Below are 24084 nucleotides of genomic sequence, written 5' to 3' on the forward strand. Positions count from 1 at the left end.
TCTTTGCTATGTTGAGGGTTCAATCAGGACATATTGTCTAAAGTTGTACAACATCCCTAAGATTTCAGCTGGACACCTGAATCACAAACTCCTTCATTCAGATTCTGTAACAATGAATACTGCCAACAACCAATTTAAAAAAGGTTTATGGTAGTGACTTAAGGTAAAATATTAGAATATATTTAAACATATATATATATATATATACTATTTTTTTATTGTAACACAGTGACTGAAATTAAATTATCTGCCCTCTTTTTATGACTGCATGTGTAGATAAGATGATTGGGTTCGTGAATGTTCCAAAAGTAAAACAATACAGTAAACTGTTTATTTCTGGTTCTGCAACAGTTCATCTATTTGGGTTTTGTACATGTTCTTTACATCTTCAAGATCCAGTCTCAGCTCCTCTGCCTCCTCAGCCTTCTCTCCATACATCTGCAAGATGGTATTATGCCTCTGCTCCAGATCCTGAAATATACATACAGTCAGTCAAATGAGTAAAGGACACCTAACACAACTGAAAGGTACTGGGTTCAGCAGTGAGTTTCTGATCTCAGACTATACTCAAAATTAAGTGCCTTCACCTTTAGCTGGATTTTAAGCTTTGGGATCTCCTTTACTTTCTCCTCCATCTCATCATTTTGATTAGTGAGTCGAACCAACTCTTCCGCCATCACAGAGCGACTTCTCTCCAGACTAGAGATCTCAAGCTGGAATACCAGAAGGCAAGAAAGTGGGAATTAAAAGATGTGACAAAACACTGTGGATAGTCACACTCATGTGTAGAAGAACTGATAAAAGTCTTGTGGTTTAGGTTTGTTCTAGTTTGCTACCTGAAGCTGTGCTATCTCTCCTTCACGGAGTTTGAGCTGAGATTGGAGGTTCTCTATGATGCTGGAACCTCCGGTCAGTCTGGCAGCTTCATACAGGTTGGTCCCGCTCATTGACATCGTCATGGAGCCCAGCGAGTGGTCTAAAGTATCATCCTGGGGGTAAATAGCAAAAATGCCAGCTTTAAAACCCATTCATGCTAGAGGAATTTGAAAGCTCATCATTTATACGCAAACATTTTTCAGCATCTTCACCTGAGAGAGAATAGAAGTGTGCAGGCCAGCAGTGTCCACTCCGCTAATAGAACTGGAGCGGGAAAGTGAAGGTGTCGAAGAACCTGGGGGCTCTCCCGCAGAGTGGGTCATAGTCCTGCGCTCCTGAAAACAAGAAAAACGCGCAATTTCTTTTATAACTATTGAGCTATAAGAAAAAAACATCTCAGCTGTTCTTTGCAGTGTCAAAAATCCATTAACAATATCGAACAAGTTCTAAAACCTTTTCCTTTAGTGCCTCTTGTGCCAAATAGCATTTCTTCTTCTCTTGCTCCACTTTCATCTTCTCCATCTCTACTTGATTGGTCAGCAGCAGCTGATGAAAGAAGAAGTAGCTGAACATGAGGAACACGAGGAAGATTATGACAACGCATAAGAAAGAAGAAAGAGCACTCTGGTACCTTTTCCTTCTTGGCCTCTTCCAACATACGACTGTATTCTCCTTTTAGATTTTCCAGTTCGACATGCTCCCTATATTAAGAAAACAAGCAAACAAGATAGATGTCACAGTAACCAACAACAATAAGATTAACCCAGAACCTTCTGCTTCGTTGTCAGACACATTATCCAAACAGTTCAGTTCTGAAGACAACAATTTTTAACTCAAGATGATCATGTGGCACAAAGAGCGATCCCTTTAGGAGCCTGAAGACTAATATGAAAGGCTAAACTGTGTAATGTGTTACCTGCTGCTCTCATCCTCCAGCCTCTCTCTCTTGTTCTTCTCGGCCTCCAGGTGAGCCTGGCATCTGGCCTTCTCCTGGCGCAGCAAAGAATTCTGGGACTCCAGGGATGCCAGCTGGGACTTAATGGACAACAATTCCTCTGCTGCTGCACGCTCCTTCTCCACAGCAACAGCTAGCTGTGTCTGGGCATCAACTGTTGAAAAGAAAAGTTGATGAAATGGAGGGAATTTGGCCATTTGTTTCACACATATGATTCAACTCTGACTCCTACCAAGCCTATCAGAAATATTCTTCTCCAGTTTTTCCCAGCTTGCTGTTTGTCCACCCAGTGAGGCCTGTAAGTTCTCAATCTGTCGCAGAAGGGGCCTTGTTGCTGAGGTAACACTCTGACTGAGCTCCTGGTTTCTAGTCTCTGCTTCTTGAAGTCTCTGTTGAAGTAAAAAAAAAAACAAAGAAGAAAAAAAGGGTGATTTAAAGAGCCTTTGTATTTGACTCTTCGTTTCATCAAGAATCTGTTCCGTACCTGCTGCAACTCGCTGATCTCTTCCCTCAAATAATCTTCCTTCCTCGCCTGCTGTTGCTCAGCTCGTTGCAGAGTCAGTCTCAAGTCAGCAACCTGTACATCACATTTAAAAGAGTTAATACAATGTGCAGTTGTAAAGGGCTGCTACACTGACTCAGCATTGCATTAAGGTATGTACTGTAAGCTCATGAAAGATGCAAACTGGATGAAAAACACAAACATCTCCTTATTCTTCTATTATATCCTTGTCTATGTCAGAAGGAAGTATTCCTATTGTACACATCTGCAGCTGTTAGATGAACAAAGTGAGTGTTTACACTATGACTAGCAGCTCTTTAGTAAATAGTACTTTCGTGCACCATGGCAAACAAGCATTGAGTCTTTACTGTAACTTTGCAATCTCCATGGCAAATTGCTCCAGGGTGTGTTTACACAGTGAACCACATTTACCTGGTTGGCTAGCGCTTCCTGCTGCATCCTGGCCTCCTCCTGGACCTTTTCAAGTGCTAGGCTCAGCTGCTCTTTGGCCTGCATATCCCGGCTCAGCGCTGCTTCCTCAGCCTCACTGGCTCTGCTGGCGTTTGTCTTGTGCAGTTCTGCCAGCTCCCTGTCAACAGACATGAACTCATTATAATGTAGCTTCTAAAAAAGTATTTTGATTCCCTTCCAAATTGTATTTCAGTGTGCTGAATGCGCACAGGTGTCTTTCAGCCCATAATCATTTATATGAAGTGTTTACTTGTAGGAGTTGTCCAGTGCGGCCTGGAGACTCCTGTTTTTCTCCTGCAGCTCGTCGAACTCAGACTGTAGGCTGCTCAACTCCTTCTCCTGCCGCTCAACCACACCATTCAGCTTCTTGATGCTTTCTCGATGCTGTTTCTCCACCTCTTCTTTACCATCCATTACCTAACACACAAAACATGAACACTCGACCTAATTCGTAAAAGGGAATCTCTATATTTCCTGTTAGTTCATATAATTTACTCAATAAACACCTGCTGTAGGTGCCCGAGTTCTTCCTCCTGCTCCTTCATTTTCTTCTGTTGCTTAATGATCTTTGCGTCACTGTCCTTCTCTTTCACACGCAGCTTCTTGATAATGTTGCTATGCTGCAGCTGCTGCTTAGATAACTTTTCACCTAGTAAAGTAAAAGAAATAAATATCAACTTAGGTCGACTTACATTAAAGACGGTCACCATCAGAGGAGGCCCAGGATGTAATAGCTACTCAGGAACGTGCACTGGGTGTTTCGTTAAGTCAAATGTTCTGTAGTAGAAGGATCTTCTTCACAATATGACTTGTTTCAAGACAAACTGTGAGGGCTAGTCAAAATAAACAACAATGTGTCTTGCCTTCTTCTAGCAGCTCTCTGATCTGCTCCTCCTTCTCTCTGATTATCTCCATTGTGTCACCTGAATTAAGTCGTGTAGCCAGCTCTTCTCTCAAACCCTTTATTTCCTGAAACAAAGACAAATGTAATTTTGGACACACATTATTTGGTTTGATGTTCAATTGTTAAAGAGGTGTGATTTATCCACATATTTGACCAGCAATACCTTCTTGGCTATATCTCTTTCTTTGCAGGCCAACTGAGCTTTCCTCTCTGCATCCGCTATGCGTTGAGTGAATTCATCCTTTAGGGACTGAACAGTGGAGCTCTCCTCCTTCAGGCCTATCACCTCACTAGAGAATGAAAAGAATCATTGGTTTAACCCACTCACTATTCCATATAACCTAAATTGGAAATAGTTTTAACCCTACCCCCACTCCTTCCTATAGAGTGGGTGTAGGCTAAAAGTCAAAGTATGATAAAAATGTTTTAATATTTTAACAAAACTGTAAAAGTGTTTTCCATGTTGATGAAAGCTTTTCTTTTAAAACTGTACACTCTTGATCGAAACAATTTCCCTATCAAGGTTTTGTTTTTGTGAACTAGATGTGTGCGTCATCACTCACTCTTTGAGATTGTCACACTCTTCCTCCAGCCTGGCCTTGTCTTTGCTCACTGCAAGCAGCTGGGATTCTCTCGTCTCAAGGCGGCCTGACAGTTCATCAATGACCTAAAATATGTCCACAACATGTCTTGTGTTTTCAACAGCTTCCACAGAAAGTTTCCCACCAATTTTGAAAGAAAGCAGCATGATCCATTTCATTGTGTTTTCACATTTGCCTCATTTAAATAGCAAAACAACTTCTGGGACTTAACATAACATAACATAACAGCATCTGCCTAATAGACATGATGCTGACTATAGACTGTATTCACAGAATTAAAACATGATCTTCTAAATGTCAAATACTAGATACAATCATCTTTATCTTTTGGCTGCTTCCTTACAGGGGTCGCAACATTGAGTCATCTGTCTCAGTTTGACCACGTCCCCTGCATCCTCTTCTCTCACACCAACTAACTTAATGTCCTTCTTAATACATCCATAAACCTTCTCTTTGGTCTTTCTCTAGTCCAGCATTGTCAAACTCGGCCACTCTCTTGCTAGTTTTCCAACTCTCCCTGCCCTAGCTACTACCAACTACCTCGATCAGTTGTGTTAAGTAAAATGATCAGCAGGATAAGCCAACGGACACACCTGATCAAGGTGATCAGCAGAGAGAGCTGGGAAACCAGCAGGGTAACAGGCTTTAGTGGACCGCAGCTTGCCTGGCAGTTCCAAGTCAGCATCCTTATACTGATGTATTCACCATCTCTCCTCTGAACATGTCCAAACGACCTCCATGCCTTATTTCCAAGCCATCTAACGTTAGCTGTCTGTACTAGTTTTTACAGGTAGAATGACATATATGATTCACTTCTCTTTTTCATTCTAAGGTTGTTTTTTTTAAATGTTGCTTTGTAAAACCACGCGTTACCTAATAATGTTCAAGTAGATTGCTTACTGCATGTTACCAATATTTGCTGTTCCTATTAAGCAGTCTGGTAATTGAGTACTCAAACACACCCACACAATTTTAGAACTACTACACCCCACATTTGTTTACCAGCAGTGGTGGAATAGTGGCTAAGACATGCACCGCAGACAGCGTGTTTTGGGATATATATATGAAATATGCAACATCCCGTTATTGCAACCAATAAAATTCAGAGGCCAGCCGTTACCTTTTGAAGCGCTAGTATCTGAACTGTAGAGACACTTTTCATCTCTTCTGTGATTGGTGGAGTGATCTGTTCTCCAACAGTGGAGGAGGGATCAGACAGTGTGACATTAGTCCCAGATTCCTCATCTTGTTCTGTCAGTTCCTCCGGCTGCTCACTATTCACAGGCGTTGCACTTCGACCACTCTCCTCCATCTCATCCAGCGACAGCTCCCTCATCATATCAGGGAATCCCTCTTCCTCCTCTCCTGCATTGTCCCCCACTCTTTCTTCCTGCTTCTGACAAACAGCTGATGATACTGTAAGAGGAGCAGGACCTGCAGTGACAGACGCTAGTGTCCGGCTGCCAGGGATCTCATCGTCTGAATTTACTTCACTGACACTCCTGCTATCCAGTGACTGCACACTGAATGAATCAATGCGTTCAAATGCGTCCGAGGATGAGCCACAACTCTCTGTAAGCTTGGGATAGTCCTCCAGTCGGGGAAAATCCCCACAGGTAGAGGCAGTGAGGAGCTGAAAGGAGCCTTGCATTAAATGAAGGCCGGCTTTTCCCTCCCCAGTCTCTTGTCTGGAGCTGGCTGAGCTCTCACTCAACACACTCTCATGGTCAAGCACTTCAATATCGCTGGTGGTTGAGGTACCTGAGGAGAAAGCACTGACTGGAGGGGAGGGTGTATCGGTTTGACGATCCTCTACCTTTGACTCTTTGTTTTCTAAGACTGTTCCCTTAGAGGAAGGAGTGAGTAAAGGATCAGCAGTAGAGCTCTTGGGTTCAGAAGTAAGAGCTGAAGATTTAGAGGAATCTGTAGTGTCACCCTCAACCTTGTGTTCTGATGCAGCCTGGGGTTGCTCTGTTTTAGATTCTAGAGAAACTGTTGCGCTAACGTCTGTTATTACACTGCTCATTTTGCTGTCAGTGTTACAAGTGGAAGTAGAAGAAGAAACAGGTGAAACTGGCTGCAGTAGGATGGTATCTGCATAAGGTGCTGATGGTGAGGATTCAGGCGTCACCAACTGGACGTCAGTCGCTGTCTCAGGCTCTTGAGTGATATCAACAGGCGCTGACGTTTCCGTCTCCTTCTGGATTCCAGTTTGTTGGTTCTTCTTTTCGTTTTCCTGTTGCCCCCTTTGAGATTTGGCAGGGGGTACGGAGACTACCTGGGATTTGGTGACAGCTTGTACATCTCCAGATGACAAAAAGGCACTGAAAAAGCTTTCAGATTCATCTACAACTGTGCGTGTAACAGGGGTGGTAATGGCCTCAGAGGAGGGAGGAGGGGTGCTCGTCTTTTCTTCATCAGGGGGTGCTTCCCACTGCGTTATCCCCCATCCTCCACTTAATGACAGTTTTCCAGGTAATGAAACATCTGCAAAGAACAAATTATCTTAACAAGTATATCTTTAGATCTTTAAGTATAGCAGCGAACCTCCATAAGGTAACCACAGCTATTACCCCCTTGCCAACAGTACTTACCATTGTAGGGCATCACAGTTGTGTCACCCCACTGGTCCTCTTCCTTGATGTCCAAAACTCTGTCAATTGACTTCTGAGCTGTTGTCAAAGCTTGCTTAGCGAAGGTGGACAGGTGAGATGCGTTGAACCAACTCATCTTGACTATTAAGCTAGCTAGCTATCACCAAGTTGAAAAATCGCCACACGAATTTTGTCACGAGTGTTTGGTGTTGCCTCTCAAAGCACATTCACTTCATCTGCATTTTCGTCGCGAACTGTACTCCGCAATTGCGCATTTGGTTTGTCCTGGCAGTCCTTGTTGACAGCTAGCCACCACCTAGCTAGTTAGCGAAGCTCAAGTTAGCCAACGCATAGTGCAGTGATCCCACAGACTTCCAGCTCGCAAACTGGCCAGTTGGCACACAAAAAATCACCTAATCGCTACTTGTTCACGTAGAAGTAAATATGTCTCGAAGCACCGCATTAGGAACTTCGCGGGTACTGTCAAAATAACCGTAATCCAAACGACAAATCAATGTTATTTCGGGTCCATTGCTGGGCCGTCATCGTTTGTTTTGGTCGCTCTGAACTTGCAACCTAGCTAGCATTAGCCTGCCAGATACTTCCGGTCCACGTAGCACAATGACGTCATGATCCAACCTGAGTAGGCCAACAAGGAAGTCCTTGTTAAAAGATAATTGTGCAATGTTTGTTTAAGCATTTGGCTTCATTATTTATAAATAACACGTAGATACGTATATTTAGTCAAAAACTGGTTCAAATTATTAAAAAAAATAGTTATATGTATTGTCTTTTTACCTTTATTTTACATATACTTTTTTTTCTAGCTCCATTTTGCCCCAGGAAATATAACAATAAACATCTGAAAAGATGTGTTTATACAGCATCATTTTAAACACTAAGAAACACAGTTTTATTATTTTGTTTTGGTGAATTGCTTTCTGAGCATATAGTTTGTACTTACAGAATATGAAGAGTACAGAATATGAAGCCGTTGTGTGTTGTGGAAAGTAACTTTTACTTGCTGTTTCTGTACCTTTACCACCCCTGGAAACAGTCAATGTGTTTACAAATTAAACAATAAAAAACATTTCTGTCACATATACTAGATACTTTATCACCTTCAGTGTACATTAAGAAAGCAGAACATGTGAGAAAAACATTTTATTATTTTATTCAAATTATTTAGTGTGTGGTAATTACAATTTAGTTAAAAAAACTGTGGAATAAATACATATCTTTCTTGTATTGATGATAACTTTAATCCTTCACCATTTGCAAACAGTATTTCCTGAAAACATGACAAGGTTTAAGCTATGATTTTGTTTTTCAGTGCAAATCATTAACTTCACTTAATATGTACATGACTGTATAAATATGTACATGTTGACTATACAACTGTAAACATCTATTTTTGGAGCCATGTGTCGTAGCTGGCTAGAAAACCAAGCATAACATGGACTGTATGAGGGTGCTTGGGTTTGTACTATGAGGTAAAGCAGAGTCTGAACAACATGGTCTGGGGTGTGGTGATGTCAGCTACAGCCAGCTCTTGTCCTTCAGTCAGCCCAAGCTCTGGAAAACATATGCTCATAACATAACAGAGACAACACATTGTCTACACTGTATACATCTGACTAATTCAGGCTACATTTTGTATTTTTTAACACTTTAAGCAGGGAAAAAGGAAATCTCACCCTTTAAAGTTTTGGAAAGATTTGGTCGCGTCCTCTGTTCAATTGATGCAACAGACTGTAAAACAAAACAGCACTGCACTGCTTAAACTAAAACTGGGCTGAATGTCACTAGGATTCAACTCAAACAACACAATAATCAGAGATAAATGAAAATTAAAATAAATGACATTTAAAATCAGAAATGAATTACCTGTAAATACAATGTCTTGTTCTTTCCATCTATCGTTGTTGTTATAGCTGGTGATTTCATTTGTCTGAAAAAATACATTTATAGCAAAGCATAATACATATTTACAAATCAAACAACAACTAAACACAGGGAGTCTATGTGTTAGTTACACTGTGGTACCGAGTAGTAAATTTTAATGAGGAAGGCAAACTTACAGGCTGGCACTCTCTATCAGGTAGTCTAGCACCTTCTGGAGTTTGGAAGAAGACGAAAAGAACAAGTCGAGAGGTACTTGGCTGCAGGCTGAACAGTTTTCCTGAGTGGAATTAAGTTGGAGTAAATAAATAAAAACAATCTAAGATAGTAACTCGTCGCTGTAAAAATAAAATCTGGGCAACAAACCTTCCGTTCTGCTTCAAAAGTGTAGGTGTAGAGGCCGTCAACATCATTAAAGACCATGTAGTTATTGAGAGGTATAAAGGCACTGAGAATGGAAAGAGTGCCATAAGAAATGGTGAAGGGAATGTGCAGAGGAAAATCACTTTATGTGTGGCTGCAAAGTAGAGCCTGAAAACTCACCTTGATGCTATTTTGAAAACTTCAGTTGCACAAGCAGCTGGGTCAAATAAAGCACATCGACACAGTTACATCTATGTTTCTACGTGTTTCAGTTTACAGAAACTCTGCACACTTACTGCAGCTGGGCATTAAGCACACACTTCTTTAATAAAATACCATTTTACTTATTTTACTTACCAGCGATGACAGCATTTGTAGACGCTACTGCCGGGATTATCCTCTTAACAACACCTTTAACCAAATTAAATAAAAAACTTTATAATTCTGCTGATCATTATGAACATAGATATGGTGTGTATGTTGTTTCCCTATTTTAATTAAGCCTCCCAGACAATTAAAGCAGCAACAGCTTGTTTGTTTATGATGTTTGTGGTTTTCCACAACAGCTGCAAGGATAAAAAGCATTGTTCTGCTGCTAACAGGTGTGTTGTTTATACTCACCCTGGGTTAATCTGTACGTGACTCCTGTAATGTTGAACTCGGCTGCCCGCTCCAAAGACCTCTGATGTACCCACTGGATGTGCTCTGGGTCATCTCCATCCAATACAACACTGTCTAATCCACACACACACACAAAGACAGAGTATCTTTCTGGGTAGTGAACTTCAGATGGTGAGGATTCTAAAGCCTTAACTCATATTAATTATACTTCTAGAGCCTTAGTTAAACTTCCTACCTCCAAACGGTCGCACTTTAGGCCATAGTAGAACACGGACATACTCAATGCAATGTTCTGGCAAACGAGGCATAGAGGCTATTGTACACATGGGAAAGTTGATCTGCAAAACCAGACATATTTCTTTTTTTAGACCACTTAGTCAAAGCTATAGCCATTATCTTATAAATAACTACTGTACCTGAGGAGGATAAAGCTCAAGAGTACAGTCAATGCAGGCACTCATGCCAGGGAGAATGACTCTAGCATTGCCTTTAAAGCCTTCTGTGCCACCATCAATTAAGGGAATGATAGATCCTGGGTCCAATACACCATCTTTATATACCAGCAAAGACAACTGCAAAAACACATGGATGTGCACAGCAACCAATAAGCTCTGTAGCCAGAAGAAAATGACTGTAATAAAGATTTAAATGTAATAATAACTTACCAGCATACCATTCATCCACCTCCTGGCAACTACAGAGTCCAACCCACAGACAATTATATGGAATTCTAGAGATGAACACATTCAGATGTGTTACTGACACAATCCAGGAGGTAGAGAATCTACACTTTTACACTAAATGTAAAAATCTACACATAATCTTGTAGTGTCTGTACTGCTACACTCCATCTGCTTCCAACATACAGTAGGAAAAGTTGACTTACGTTTGTAGAATATTTCATCTAAATCTTGAATTTTCTTAAAATGTCTGAAAAGAAGCATTTAGGAGAAGTTGACGAATAACTGATGTTCACAATGATATTACGTATATCTGTTTGTATTTGTGCATTCTTTTCAGTCTTACATGCATTGGCACAGAAAATACTGTTCTTTACAACACGATTATTTTTAACATTTAGCACATAAAAACTTCAAACTGCATAACATTAAAAAGGATACGGGACTACACGGCACCCAGGTATTCGGCTGTTGATGAAATCAGCTGCAACATCTGCCTTGGGTCGGCCTACGTCTTTTGTCCTGGTAAGCAGAACAAAACAAAAATAGATAATTATTTAAATCACTTGATTCTGTTGCTTAGTTATACAGATCAAGACTTGACAAAAAACACACACTAACCTGAAGAGGAACTGGCGATTCAGGTTAGAGACGTCAATGATGTCCATGTCAACAACGTGAATGTTGCAGAAGCCAGAAAAAGCCTGAGCCATTAACAAAAATAGATAAACTACATGTTTAATACTTACGAGATTAAACCGCAGCTTTCAAATATTCATTCTAATAGTGATTATACCAAGCCTTTTAACAGTTCACATCCCAGACCACCAGCGCCGATCACCAGGATTTTGCAGGTCTCCAACAAAAACTGAAGTGACTGTGGTATGAAATTACATGTACATTAGCTACATAAAAAGCAAGTTATAGAAGATAACAAAGGGCAGCTCAGATGAGAAATTATGTCTGGGTGTAAATGCAGTTACAACTGTTACCTCTGTGCTGGGCTCAAAGTCTGGGTGCGTGAACGGACCAGCTCTTTCCAGCAACTTTTTAACGTGGTTCCATCTGCCCTGCCACTCGCAGGTACCTCCGTAGCCTCCATCCACCACCATCCTGACGACAATAACAACGCGATCAGAGTGTAGTCAGCGTCAGCATTTCAGACAGTCTGGCATCATGCAATATCATATAGTCTAGTATAGAAATTACGAAAACGCATTGAAACCTTTTTGAGGTCGTTACGATTCAACCCTAGGCAAAAACAGGCAGGTGAGTATTTGTGTTATCAACGTGTTTCCTCCTGGAAACAACAGCAGGAAGACACGTCGCATAGACATCAATGATAACACAAATACTAACTGGATGTATGTGTTAGCTATTCATTCGCAGGTAGTTGGGATTATTATGTTTTGTTTACAATCAGAAGTGACTAGCTAACGTTAACCTTCCTTCTGTCCTCAAGCCTTCCGCCAGTTTTACTAATTCATTACTAACTTCTCAGTCTGCTCCACTACTCTGCTTCTTTTCTTCTCCCTAAAGAGAGAGAATAAAAGAAGGTTCATTCATGCTGTGCTCTTGTGAGTTATTACGACCTGAGACCACTATTCGGGCAGTTAGTGACTGCTTCTCGCTCGCTTCTTCGGCAGCTACTTACGGCTCGTCCGAGTCCGCCATGTTTGGATACCTATCTACCTTCAGGCGCTCCAAGTGTTAGTAGTAAAAACAACTTTCTTGAGCTGTAATACAAAAACATTACACAAGTTATTGGTAGATTTAGAACCACTTTACTCTTCTAAGCGAATAAACCCGCATTTCTTTCAATTCTGTCCTCAAATTTAAGAAAACTGTGAATTAACGTAATGTTAAAGTTAAATTGTTTTGAGTGGAGTTAAATATTTCCGTGAGTCCTGAAGGCAACATGGTGAGTTGCAAAATTGCAATTACACCAAAGATCCGATAAGTGGCAGCGTTTACCTGATCTGCCCATCAAACGCGTAACTGCTGCGCACAGAATCCAAAGTCATGCAATAATAATAAAATGGAGTGTCCTTTGGAGAATTATACCATTCATTACATGCAGCTATTGTTGCTTAATAAATAAAATGACAGTTAATGGAGAGACATCACAGACACAGACAGTGATCTGACCACTGTTTGTTGTAGCCACTGTAGATACAGTACCATTTTCATTTTAGTAGTATATTTGTAGAACATATGCAATTAAGACAGGGACAAAGGTGTTTCCTGAAATTATTAAACATGTCTGACAAAAGCCCAGTAAAAGTAAAGTGTCTCAACCTTATCTATGCTTACTAGATCTTTGCTTTGCTTTCTGTATCCCAGTTTGCTTAATGTTTTCACTGTTTGTAGAGCATTTCACAAAAGTGGAGACCACATTCCATGGGACAGCTGCCATGCTCACCTTTGATTCATGACAAATTCAGGTGATAAACTCTCATCAGTGCTGACCCCACAGTGTTTCCTGAGACTTTGAAGTTCATATTCACCTTGAATATCCAAGGCCGTCATCAGTCCATAAGGCTGTTGACTGGAGAGACTGCTATTGTTAGCCAGCAGCCACACGACATACAGATTCTTTGAATACTGTTCATAACTTGATTGTTTGGTTAGATGAAGGGTCTCGTTCCCTGTTTTTGTTGCCGCAATGCGCACTCATCACTTTGATGACGTCGGCTGTTATACAGCAGGCTGCAGCTGCCGCTGTACCGATGTGCACTATAACCAGTATCAACTACATTAAACTATATTTCTGTCACACGTGACCCAGGACTGTATTTGGCAGCCTATACAAGTACAGGGATTTAAATTATTCACACTACCCTAAGAGTAATTACTTGATAATTGCACCGCCTTGCATGGTTCAGCCCTGTACTTCAAGAGTCATCAATAAAAGCAGTTAACACTCAACTCACACAGCAAGAGAGAAAATGACCCATTGGGTCAAATTAACCTGTGCTGGAATCAAAATGGCCTAAATGGGATGTGTACAAACCATAACGGGATGATTATTTCATGTTACTTTCAACAAACATGAGAACAAAAGTGTGTATAGTAACATATTAATATATTATAATACAGATCAACCTGCTTTCATGTTGAATTGCTGAAGACCCTTAATATGAATAAGATCATGTTAAGTTTAATGGCTTTACTGAGGGCGTCTTCATTAAGTATCTCATTTACTGTGTCCACAGAGTGATAATGAACCTCACTGCTTAATTCGCCATTATAAAGTCATTAATAATCCTTAAGTAGGCTTCTTTACATTTTAGTAGACCTGCCTATAGGCAGAAGAGCATAATAAATAAATAATAAATCCATCCATTCACACCTTGTCTTTGCAGAGGTCACCAAAGATTTGGGTAATATACGTATGTTGTTTGTGTGTGTGTGTGTGTGTGTGTGTGTGTGTGTGTGTGTGTGTGTGTGTGTGTGTGTGTGTGTGTGTTTTGTTTTGTTTTAGTTGTTTAGTCATTCACATGGTTGATGGACACTTTTTCTGATTTTAATGAGCCGTTCCAATTGACAGCTCCCAAAAACTATTAACTAAAAATACCTGCTGTGTCCATGTCCTTCATAGATGAGTGCCTGCCATCTTGGTCCCCCCTCCTCTCTCTCTTTCTGTTTGTCTGTCTTTAATGAGAGATGAATGTAGTCACAGAATACATCCAACACAACGGGACTACTTGTTTTTTCAGTGTTGTGGATATAATTTTAGTCAGATCTTCAGACTGAATCAGTTTCTCCTTTACTGGTTGCTTTTTTTTAAAGCACAGAGTGATGCTGAATGTGCATTGGATCTAAAGTAGGGCAGCAGAGGACTAGAAGTCAAAGCATCTTCCAGTGCTGACACATTTTTATAGATTTCATTGAAATGCCATCTGTCATTCTCACACCTGAAGCAGGGACGTTGTGAATGTCACTGCTGTTTTCTTAAGGTGACCCAGCCCTGTGTCATCCATCACAGCCGGCTTCACCTACTGCATCCAAGCAGATTTTGAAGAGCGAAGGCTTGAATAGACCAGCGCTCCAAATACTCGGTCATATCGGGTTATCGCTCTCGTGACAGCTTGTTGGAAAGACGCTGCCCGTCCACGTCTTGCTCCAGTTTTCCAGAAACCAGGGCAGAGAGTCCTGTTTTGTCCTTGTGCGTTTGCTGTGTGACACCAGAGTCGGGGTTTGGCAGCTTTATTGCCCCGTACATCTCCCTATCCATTTATTATTTGATGGCTCTCCGTCAGGATGCCCAAAGTGGTGCTGATTGCGCTAATGATAATGTGTCACAGCGATGTGTCCCATGTTAAGGTGAGAGCAGGGCCGCCAGCCACATGACGGGGAGAAGAGGATGATGTTGTGTTGTACTGTAGTAAGTGATTGATGACGCTCCCTGTTGTAGTGCTTTGATTAAGACCCCAGTGATTTATCGCCACTCCTCACAATGTAATTAGATGCTATATATGTACCCAACAAAACAGAGCTGTCTTTGCTTTATGATCCCAGTGTGTGTGTGTGTGTGTGTGTGTGTGTGTGTGTGTGTGTGTGTGTGTGTGTGTGTGTGTGTGTGTGTGTGTCCCTGCTACACTTTTACATCATCTAAATTCTGTCCTACCAGGAACACCATTTTGTATCAAAGCAGGAAATGTTATGAGATTTTATTAAATTATTTAATGTGTGATGGATGTGTTTACTTTTAACTGGAATTGCCTGGACAGTAATGGTTTGGCTACCAGCAGCTTATCAGGGCCGTGGGTTTGGGTTTTTATTGGTCTCTTTAGCTTGACAGAAGAAGAGGAAGCGAAGTGAGATAGCAGGTGGCACTGGGGCCGCAGAGTCCATCTAAAGTTCCTTCCCCTGATATGAACTGAGAGATTAAGCGTTGTGTGTGTTTTTCATTTACTGTAGCTACTTAATCTGTATGTTCATTGAAATTACTTTTGAGTAATGGTTTTAGTGGTAACACGCTGGACAGTAGGTGATCATTGCCACCGCCCCATGTTGCATTGTAACTAAGGCGCTGACATTATAATCCATCTCGATGGGATGTGAGGTGTGGCGTCACTGCTTTGCGCTCTGTTCTTCCTGTTTCTGACGGGCACGGCCCTGCAGGCGGTTTGTGCTCAGCGCTTCCCTGCTCACAGAGGTGGAGCACTTACCTTGACCTTATGGCCCATCGTTTTCTTCCTACCTAGTTTGTAAGATGGAGGAACAACAGACAGAAAGTGTGTGAATTTGGTACCAGGGTGTATTTTATATGATCCCATTGTTATTAGACCACTTTATGGTTGTGGGTTTCCTAAAATTGAAAGAAATGGTCAGATTGCTTTAACAATATTTACACTGAAGAGCACATTTTCAGACTGATCAGATTTCATGTCCATGTGGATGTCTCCATTTTGCTGATGTGCATCAGCGTAGTTTTAATATCGGCACTAATATATTCCTCCTATCAGAGCGAGTATCTCTGGGAGAGGTTAGGGCAGCTAAGGGAGAATCTTAAGACAGCAGAACGGAAATTTTCCCAACGGCGTTTGTTCCTGCTAGCGCTTCCTATTTCCTGTCCTCCTCAGCGTGCTTCCTGCTCGGCCATTCCTCCCGCTCCTTCGTCACTATTGTCCCCTGTTTGCCGGGAAGAAGAAACATTGTGCATTGTGGCGAAATGTCCAGGCCACCATCAGTCACCCAAGAATTTCCTCACAGGAGAAAGGTACAGTTTGAAGACAGCACTTTGACTTCAGCAGAGATTGTGTAGATACGAGGGGCGGAACCTGACAGGGAAGGTACAGCGAGTGTAGGAAGGAAAAACTGTTTGCTAAAACGCATTGTGATGTGTGTTTTACCCAGGAGCAGCACTGTCAAGACCCCAACGATCACCTCAGATGTCTCTATGTTACTGTTAAATTGACTTTAACCTTGCATCAAAGCTTTTACCTTCCATTCGTCTGGTTCAACTTATCTGTGAATGGAAGAGTCAACAGAAAGGAAACTAGTGCTGTTCCTTTAGTCCAAGTGACATATTCAGCCTCTGTAATAAAGTGCTGTGAGCTATTGTGTCTAATGCAGGACCGGCCCTCGTCCCCAGAGCCAACGGATCGGTGGGGACTTATGGTCAAAGCTGTTTCTGCACCGTGATGTGCTCTTAGTCCTGCCTGGAAAACCTACAGATGAGTTGCTTCTGTGCATGTGGTCCAATAATTATGTAGCAACACTTCATAGATGTTAGAAATAAAGAGCATCAGAGCATTAGGTTTCCTCTATTAATGGTGAGCAATACAGATTTGTCCAAACACTGCTTCATCCGATGTGAGGACCAGAATCCAGGCTGGATAAACGTGACAGGTCCCAGACCTCACAAACAGCTGTGATTTATGACAGAGAAGCTGCTTTTTCTTCCAGCCAAAGGTTTAACCCGTTCCTTAGCTCTGCATTCTACCTTCTCCTCTTTCCTACACGGAGCTCAGGCGTTCCGTGGTGGGGTACGACCTTCTCCGCGGAGAACGTGGCTGAGGAGAGAGAGCGCTGCTCGGCCACTTGTGATTTACAGCTTGTCACCTCGCGTGTTTACAAGTCATGCGGGTTTATATCAAACACAGGAGCCGCAGGGGAGACAGCGCCCTGAGATCTTTCACCGGTCAATTACTTTTAAATACTGGGATTGGAACGGTGACACCTGAAAGGAATGGAGCTTTTCTGTTTTTGCAGCTTTATTGTTGCAGCAATTGGAATTCAATTGTATGAAGCTTTATTATATTGCAGTTCATTCCCTTGTAATGGGGCACTTAATGAAGTTCAGGGGAGATTTGGGACTTCGCTTTTATGGTAATGAACAGAATAACTATTTGACATTCTCAATATTAAATCGTTTTTACCCAAAAAAGTGATCTAGCTGAATTGATCGTATGCTTAATGCCAGTGTGATAGATGCTGTCACTCTGCTTTGATTCATTTTACGCATGGAAACCTGTAAAGTATGGTTGATTAAGAAATTACAGCATATCACATCTCTGACTGTCCATCCACTCTGCAGATTACAATGATGGAAGGAGTCTTCCTCAGGGTCTTGTATTTGTAGAGCAGGGTGTTGCTCCCCTCTAATAACTGCAATATTGTGGAGAACAACACATGTCACAATAATGTCACAGGCCTCTCAGGTGTTTCCCTGAGGTGACGTAGACAGTGAGGACGTGCGTTCAACAGGCCTATGGTCATTTCCACCCGGGCTCTTGTTCTGCAGGGCCACATTAAAGCGCTGCTGGGGGCCTGCTTCAGGTTCTGGGTGAGGGTTTATAGGGCATACATGTACTTACCACAGTGCAGCCTATTACTTAGGGTTGACCAGAGTTGAAAAGAGCCGGGCCACTTGGCCTCCACGTTTGTGATAATATGTGCAGCATCACATATGATATTGGTGGTGTAAACAATGATACGTCAGTTACAGTATGGTGATATAGTTTTTGACTATTACAAAGAGTGGTCAGTGTACCTGCACATTTATTAGTTCATTTCCAGAGGTCACAGCAAAATGTTATTAACTGATCATCATTTTTCAGATTAGCCTCACTGAAACAAATTAAATACCACAAACCTGCAATCCTGTGAAACTCCTCTTTAATGCCTCTAAAGACTTTGTGGCCAGGAAACACATTAAAGATCCGCAGAAAGCGCTTGAGGCCGAACTTTTCTACATACAGTGGCTTCACTAACGTGCTCAGCATCTCCAATGTTATAAAGAAAACTACCGTTTGCACAAAAAACATAACGCAACACAAAGAATCTGCTCGGATGTAAGAACACGGCCACGATGGGTGACGTGTCTGATGAATGGGTGGATAAGATTCTTAATATATGTATGGAGTCTCGAGAAAAACGGTACCGCTCAAATAAATATGCACAGCGATATGACAGAAAATTAACTCGTGACATCAAAATCCTCTTGCCGCGTAAATTCAATGTCGTGTGAATTAATACATCCTCCTCATCTACAGGATCCTCTAGAAACAGACGTGCCATTCTGGTCTCTGCGCAAAGGAAACAGGTGAAATCTATGAATGTACCGAAAGATTAAACGAGGTATTTAAACAGTGTTCACTTTAAAAAGGGGCGGAGACGGAAGTTTCCCGAAAAAAAACAGCTCGCGACCAGGTTAGGTTCACAGAGTAAGTTGCCATAGTAACGGGCTCTGAGTTTTGATTATCTCGCTTCTTGAAACGGGTTTAAGCTTACCCCGCTTTACGGGTCTAAGTAACCTCGCTTGCTGAAACCGAAAACCTTTCCCCATTTCGGGGTTAACAAACTCAGAGTTTCCACAAAACCTCCTTCTTCAAACGGGCCCCTGATCTCACTAAGTCCAGCAGCAAAATACTTGACTCCACCAGAAACGTCAAGCTTCCCTAAAGAAATAAGTAGGAAAACGAGGGGATGCAGAGGAAAAGTTCGTGGAGGAAATAAAGGCCGAAGAAAGGCGCTGCACAAAGAGATTTAAACCGTGTCTCCCTTCGTTGATTATGGGAAAAGTGAGGTTAATAAAATGGACGAACTGACAGCTCTAGTGAGAGGAGAAAATCTTTGCTCAATGCAGTTTGATGTGGCTGCATGACGTCATCCCAGACTTTAGCGTTAACATTGACGGGTTCAGCGCCGTGCGCTTTGACAGAGGCCGGGTGGAGACCGGGAAGAAGCGGGGGCGCGGCGTTTTTATTAACAATAAGTGGTTCCATCCTGGACATGTGACGGTCAAATAGCAGGCCACCGCCTCGTTAAGGAGTTTAGCTCGGTTTGTGTGGGACTACAGCTGCTTATTTCTGTTTCAAATGGCCATGACTTGTAAATATTGTCCGCTACACGTTTTCTAGTGGACGTAGTGATGTCACTTCTTTTAGATTTTGTGTAAACGACCGAAATAATGATCGTAATTCTCTTTAACTTTATGACTCTAGGACTCCGATCTACGAGCCAATATTGCAGCAACATGTTTGTACTTCCACATCTTGTGTCTGATTGAAACTAAAACTTATTTTGCCACTTTTGATATCTGCATGAGACCAGTTAAACCAGTAAGATGCTTTCACGTTGCCAAAACGTGAATATTAGAACCAAAAGCTTTTGATCAGGAGTTTAATTTTAATAATATAATATAATATTTTTAAATACATTGAGTTTTGCTTTGTTATATTTCCAGATACAGAAAACAGCAATTCTCACGTCACATAAAAACCTTTTTATTTTAGATTTTAACACTCAAAGTCCTTCACACAAACACAACCTTTATGTCAATGTTTGTTGTTTCTTTACAAAATCTACACAACTGACAAAAGATGAAAACTACAGCATGAGAATGTTTCATAGTCTGGCTACAAACTTGTGACTGCGTCAACATCATTCAAACCACTGGATGACTGACGATTAGTTCTGTTCTTTCTGCAACAACACAGACAGAACCAAACCTGGTTCACAGCCCCTTTTCTGAGGAAGATGTACAGGAACAAGTCAGCAACAGGATTGAGTTCAAGCAAAATGGCAGCAACGACATGTAATCTATAATCCCTATAATGTAACAAGTAAGAAATGATGCGAGGCAGGAACAGCAGTGTGTAAATCAGCAGCACCAGAACCAGAAGTCCAACAATTCTCCGCTTTTCCTCAGCATGAACACTGATGGAGGCAGACAAAGCTCTAAAGGTCCCAACCAGGAAGAACACGAGCAGAGGAAGCGGGAGGAGGAGGAGGACGCCAGTAATATTAAAAAACATGTTTGAATACAATATAATGAATATGCCAAAGATGAAGTAAAATAGAGGAAGAGTCCAGACCACAGCGCAGAGCAGCAGGCACATCTTGACTGTTCGTCTGGTTCGGTACCACAGCGGCCAGACGATGAGCAAATACCTGGAACACAGAGACACAGCAGACGATGGTCACCACCATCGTCTAGTGATGAAATGATGGACACGCGTTCTACATGTACAGAAGTTACCTTTCCAGAGCGATGCACACCATGAAGCCCACACTGGCCACCAGACCGAAGACGCGTGCGATCTCACCAATATCAATAACATCTTCTGTCAGCCAAAGGATCATGGCACAGAGCTGAATGATGTCAGACACCAGGAGGTTGATGACGAAGATCGGAGCAACGTTGTCTTTCTTCACCTGCAGATTTAATGTTGTTTATGTTGCATTAACTGGACTTTTATTTCAGGCATGGCTTAGTTATATTATCAGTCAGTTCTAACTTGTTCAGGGTGAAGAAAACAGCACCAGCTCAGACTTAAGGGTCTTTAACAGTGACCCGAGCAACTGTCAACATGAGGAAGTAAATGACGTAACAGACGAACCAGAGAGGAAACAGCACAGATGGCGACGGGCGTCAGGACGAGGCCGACGATGGCGATCGACAATGTTGAGACCCATAGTATTCTATAAAACTTCACAGCTTCTGCTTTACTATCAACCTCATGGATGCTTTTGTCGTCAGTGTCCATCAATGTGTCGTTAATGTTGCTCAGATTCATTCTTCACCGAGATACTGAGAAAGAACAGAGTTTAATACAGTGTCAGTAAAGTTTTAGTAGAACGGTTCATTTGTCCAGTAAGTGAAGCCTGAACATGATCCAATGTCTCACACACAGTTCCAGTAACTCAGGTTTCCGCTCTACTGAGACGAGGAGGGAACGGAACCAGACTCCTCCTGGACTCAACTAGAACTAGTGGATGTGCTGAACATCCTGAAGTCACAACGACACTTTGTCCTTTGGCTCAAACACACACTAGATACCCAGGAAATGTAAGATGTGGACCTGCAGAGCAAACGGAGCTGAGATGAGGTCAGAACCCACATTGAGCATGACGCAGAACCAGGGAACTGACCCCTGGAGGCTTCAAGCTCACAGTCAACGCTACCGACTGAAGAGAAGCCGGATCAGCGGCTCAGACCCAACGTGGAGCTGCTGATGGACCGACACCTGCTGCAGGATCAAACCCGGTCAGACTCTGAACACAGATGTGAAGCGGGAACGTTACCTTGGAACGACGCAGGACGAGCACTGATGAAGTGTCAGGCTGCTGCTTTATGATGTCTGTGTGACACCAGAGTCACGATTTGAATGTTCTTCGTGTGTGAGTATTTCACAATTCAACCACTGCAAACAAAGATAACGTGTCAAGTGGCATTAAAGATCTTTTTTAAAAAAATTGTTAAAGTGATGTTTATGCAAGACTTTAGCCTCCTCACAAATCGCTTCATCAGTCACGACATGTGGCACTTTATCAGACGTTCTTACAAGACAGGAAACTGGCTGCATGGTTACGGTTTAGGCAGATAAACTTCAATAAATATATGAACCATGTCTGGTTCTTTGCCAGAACCTGTCCCACAGGGTTTGGGTCTGAGTCCCACTTTAACCTGTAACCTCCAGGTGCTCCTAAAGAAATGGGCCCTGAAATAACTGGAAACTGACAAAAGTAGTAATGAAATCAGAAAAGCTTTATTGCTAATCACTATGTATGATGGATAGATTAAGTCAAAATGGACGTATGTACAGAGTTGTAGAGTGAAGTGGGCGTGCAGATGTTCTGAAGACAGGGTGACCCGTAAAGGGGGAAGGGGGGGTAGGGGTGCAACCCGCTGCTGAAACCAAGCAAATCTGTTAAGTAAACAATCGGTGCAAAATAAATAAGCAGGGATGTATCTTAGGCTAACACATTCATAACTAAACAACTACTGTGGTTTACCATGAAGATTAATACTAATACCAATAATAGTGTTAAGGTATGTGCACATAACCACACAACACCTGGTCTAGATCATCCCTGGTCTAGGGATGATCTAGACCAGGGGTCGGCCACAGGTAACACCCACGTTTTCAATGAAAAAAACAAACACTGGGAGCCGCGGAGGGCGGCAATATTATATTATTTGAGAACATTCAACATTTGTTTTTTAATCCAAAGAAGACATAAAAGTCAGTGCTCAGAGGTTGTATTTTACATTTTATTGACAGAAGATCGTAGCAATTAACAGCATACTGTACGGTTCTTCAGAACTGCGACCGGTTGAGTGGTCATGCATCGCATTAGTCTGGAGGAGTCACGTAAAACATTGAATGTATCAAACGTGTTGTTCGAATATGTTGATGAGTTTTCACCAATACATTAATAGTACGACACCTAATTTACTCGATGAGCTCTCGTTGATGAAGCGGATGCAGGCCGTTTGCCAGCGTTCCCCTGCTCAACCAGCCTCAGTGATTTCATTAGCGTGCTTTCGCGATAGCGGCGTTCATCACTGGGTGAGGTAATGACTGAGGCATCACTCATCGAGCAGAATGGGCTGCGTAACGCACAAAGACGCACAGCGACGCCGTCATGTTTAACGTTCCTCGAGCCTTTTCGTACCCAGCAAAGCGTCACTCTCACTCCTTTCTCTCTCGTCCTCTCCTCCCCCTTCCTGAAGTGATGACTCTGTCGTATGTCACTGTCTCCTAGCATCACCCTGAGCGATTGCCAGCCCTGACACCCGCTCGCTCGTACGGCTAACCCACCCAAATGCTCAGGAAATGAAATGCTCCATTGAGGTATTAAAGCGAGTAAGTTCTGGCTGCGTTCACTGAGGGCTGGGGGCGTTGTGGGGGCAGGTGTTATCATATTAAGCCCAGACTGAGGGGATCACAGCCCAGGACTCCCATATTACACCTCATCAACCGGGGATTTACTACTTCAAAAGGCAGCGTGTCGTCAGCTGCAGCATCGGCCTCTGCTTCGTGTAGGACAAACCCAAACAGTTCATTTTAGATTTAGAATCCTGGGAAATGAAGCACAAGCACATTGTTCACATTGTTCTGGGTTGCGAGTATTTAAAGCAACTGTTCATTCACTAACTGATATGAATTCATGTGTGATATTTAAAATCCGTTCTAGTCCACAAACACTGACTAAGGTGCTTCTGAGTTTCCAGTTTCTAATTTTCTATTTTCCAGCTGGACTGGCTGCTGAGGCAGTGTGACCAGTTTGCCCATTAACTGCAACAAACATGGGAAGAAACATAACACTTCAAAGAGGTTTTCCCCCGTGATAACAGCTGTTGAGGAACAGATTAATAATGAAGAAGAAAATGAGATTATGCTGAGTCGTTAAGTTTATAACTCTCTGTAGAAGAAGATATTGGTTTTGGGGGTGTTCACACGCGGAGTCACCAGAATGCTGGAGTACAAACGGCATCTGGGAGAGCTTTTTACACCAAGTACAAGAGAAGTAAAAAAAAAATAATAAAAGCATTTATTATTAACAGCTGATCACATCTACTTTCATCCTTTAAAAACAGAAATCAGCTGTCAAACTTTAGTTCTCTCTCGTTATGAGCGTTTCATGTTTTAAGTGCATACAGCTCGCTGAATGGAGCTCTCCCTTCAGGTGCCTGCTTTATGTGCACAATCAACTTTTCGTGCAGAACAGAAAGTGCACTTTCTTACCCAGACAACTGCATTAATGTCACTGTAATCGTTGGCTAAACAGCCTGAGGCGGCCGTCGGCACGTTTATTGGTGTGTCTATTAGCATTTTACACATTGTCTTCCCACAGTCAATGGACCTGGAGAAGCAA

At 42.1% G+C, this 24084-nt stretch overlaps 3 protein-coding genes across 6 annotated transcripts; all 3 read right to left on the minus strand.

Moving 5' to 3' along the window:
* Window positions 1-317: 317 nt before the first annotated feature.
* tmf1 (TATA element modulatory factor 1) lies at window positions 318-7509 on the minus strand. Its single transcript, XM_029151463.3, has 17 exons — window positions 6905-7509; window positions 5431-6797; window positions 4272-4375; window positions 3872-3998; window positions 3668-3773; window positions 3311-3453; window positions 3055-3221; window positions 2766-2922; window positions 2316-2408; window positions 2064-2220; window positions 1793-1985; window positions 1508-1577; window positions 1330-1422; window positions 1089-1211; window positions 837-989; window positions 588-713; window positions 318-471 (listed from the first exon to the last, which is right to left on the minus strand). Exons 1-17 carry the CDS (start codon window positions 7038-7040, stop codon window positions 331-333), a joined length of 3456 nt encoding a protein of 1151 aa, XP_029007296.1. The 5' UTR covers window positions 7041-7509; the 3' UTR covers window positions 318-330.
* A 553-nt stretch (window positions 7510-8062) lies between these two features.
* Window positions 8063-12243, minus strand: uba3 (ubiquitin-like modifier activating enzyme 3). Of its 3 annotated transcripts, XM_029152132.3 has the most exons (18): window positions 12125-12167; window positions 11965-12003; window positions 11463-11583; window positions 11267-11347; window positions 11092-11174; window positions 10912-10992; window positions 10677-10720; window positions 10456-10520; window positions 10207-10362; window positions 10026-10128; window positions 9791-9904; window positions 9527-9580; window positions 9350-9386; window positions 9173-9254; window positions 8986-9086; window positions 8792-8855; window positions 8602-8656; window positions 8063-8479 (listed from the first exon to the last, which is right to left on the minus strand). In XM_029152132.3, the coding sequence occupies exons 1-18, from the start codon at window positions 12142-12144 to the stop codon at window positions 8391-8393; spliced, it is 1389 nt and encodes a 462-aa protein (XP_029007965.1). In that variant the 5' UTR covers window positions 12145-12167; the 3' UTR covers window positions 8063-8390. The 3 variants fall into 3 exon arrangements, with proteins under 3 accessions (XP_029007965.1, XP_029007966.1, XP_029007964.1); XM_029152133.3 differs by lacking the exon at window positions 11965-12003 and having other exon boundaries at window positions 12125-12243; XM_029152131.3 differs by lacking the exon at window positions 12125-12167 and having other exon boundaries at window positions 11965-12086.
* A 7459-nt stretch (window positions 12244-19702) lies between these two features.
* LOC114855803 (mas-related G-protein coupled receptor member B5-like) lies at window positions 19703-21615 on the minus strand. 2 transcript variants are annotated; one of them, XM_055509068.1, is made up of 4 exons: window positions 21508-21591; window positions 20823-21013; window positions 20462-20637; window positions 19703-20373 (listed from the first exon to the last, which is right to left on the minus strand). In XM_055509068.1, exons 2-4 carry the CDS (start codon window positions 20997-20999, stop codon window positions 19839-19841), a joined length of 888 nt encoding a protein of 295 aa, XP_055365043.1. In that variant the 5' UTR covers window positions 21000-21013; window positions 21508-21591; the 3' UTR covers window positions 19703-19838. The 2 variants fall into 2 exon arrangements, with proteins under 2 accessions (XP_055365043.1, XP_040926828.2); XM_041070894.2 differs by having other exon boundaries at window positions 20823-21615.
* Between the last annotated feature and the right edge of the window lie 2469 nt (window positions 21616-24084).

The sequence above is a fragment of the Betta splendens genome, chromosome 5, assembly GCF_900634795.4.
Source record: "Betta splendens chromosome 5, fBetSpl5.4, whole genome shotgun sequence".
NCBI classification, from domain to species: domain Eukaryota; kingdom Metazoa; phylum Chordata; class Actinopteri; order Anabantiformes; family Osphronemidae; genus Betta; species Betta splendens.

Bases quoted from the DNA above. Each gene is read 5' to 3' on its own strand.
- tmf1 (XM_029151463.3), bottom strand. From the start codon at position 7,040: ATGAGTTGGTTCAACGCATCTCACCTGTCCACCTTCGCTAAGCAAGCT. The intron at 4,376-5,430 runs GTAACGGCTGGC...GACATATTTTAG, and splicing joins AGATACTAGCGCTTCAAAAG to GTCATTGATGAACTGTCAGG. The intron at 2,923-3,054 runs GTAAACACTTCA...GTCTGTTGACAG, and splicing joins GCACTGGACAACTCCTACAA to GGAGCTGGCAGAACTGCACA.
- uba3 (XM_029152131.3), bottom strand. From the start codon at position 12,032: ATGAACCTTCTTTTATTCTCTCTCTTTAGGGAGAAGAAAAGAAGCAGA. The intron at 11,348-11,462 runs GTAACAGTTGTA...TTCATACCACAG, and splicing joins ACTTTGAGCCCAGCACAGAG to TCACTTCAGTTTTTGTTGGA. The intron at 9,387-9,526 runs GTAAGTAAAATA...TATTTGACCCAG, and splicing joins TACAAATGCTGTCATCGCTG to CTGCTTGTGCAACTGAAGTT.
- LOC114855803 (XM_041070894.2), bottom strand. From the start codon at position 20,999: ATGAATCTGAGCAACATTAACGACACATTGATGGACACTGACGACAAA. The intron at 20,638-20,822 runs GTTCGTCTGTTA...TTAAATCTGCAG, and splicing joins TCTGTGCTGTTTCCTCTCTG to GTGAAGAAAGACAACGTTGC. The intron at 20,374-20,461 runs GTAACTTCTGTA...TCTGTGTTCCAG, and splicing joins GTGTGCATCGCTCTGGAAAG to GTATTTGCTCATCGTCTGGC.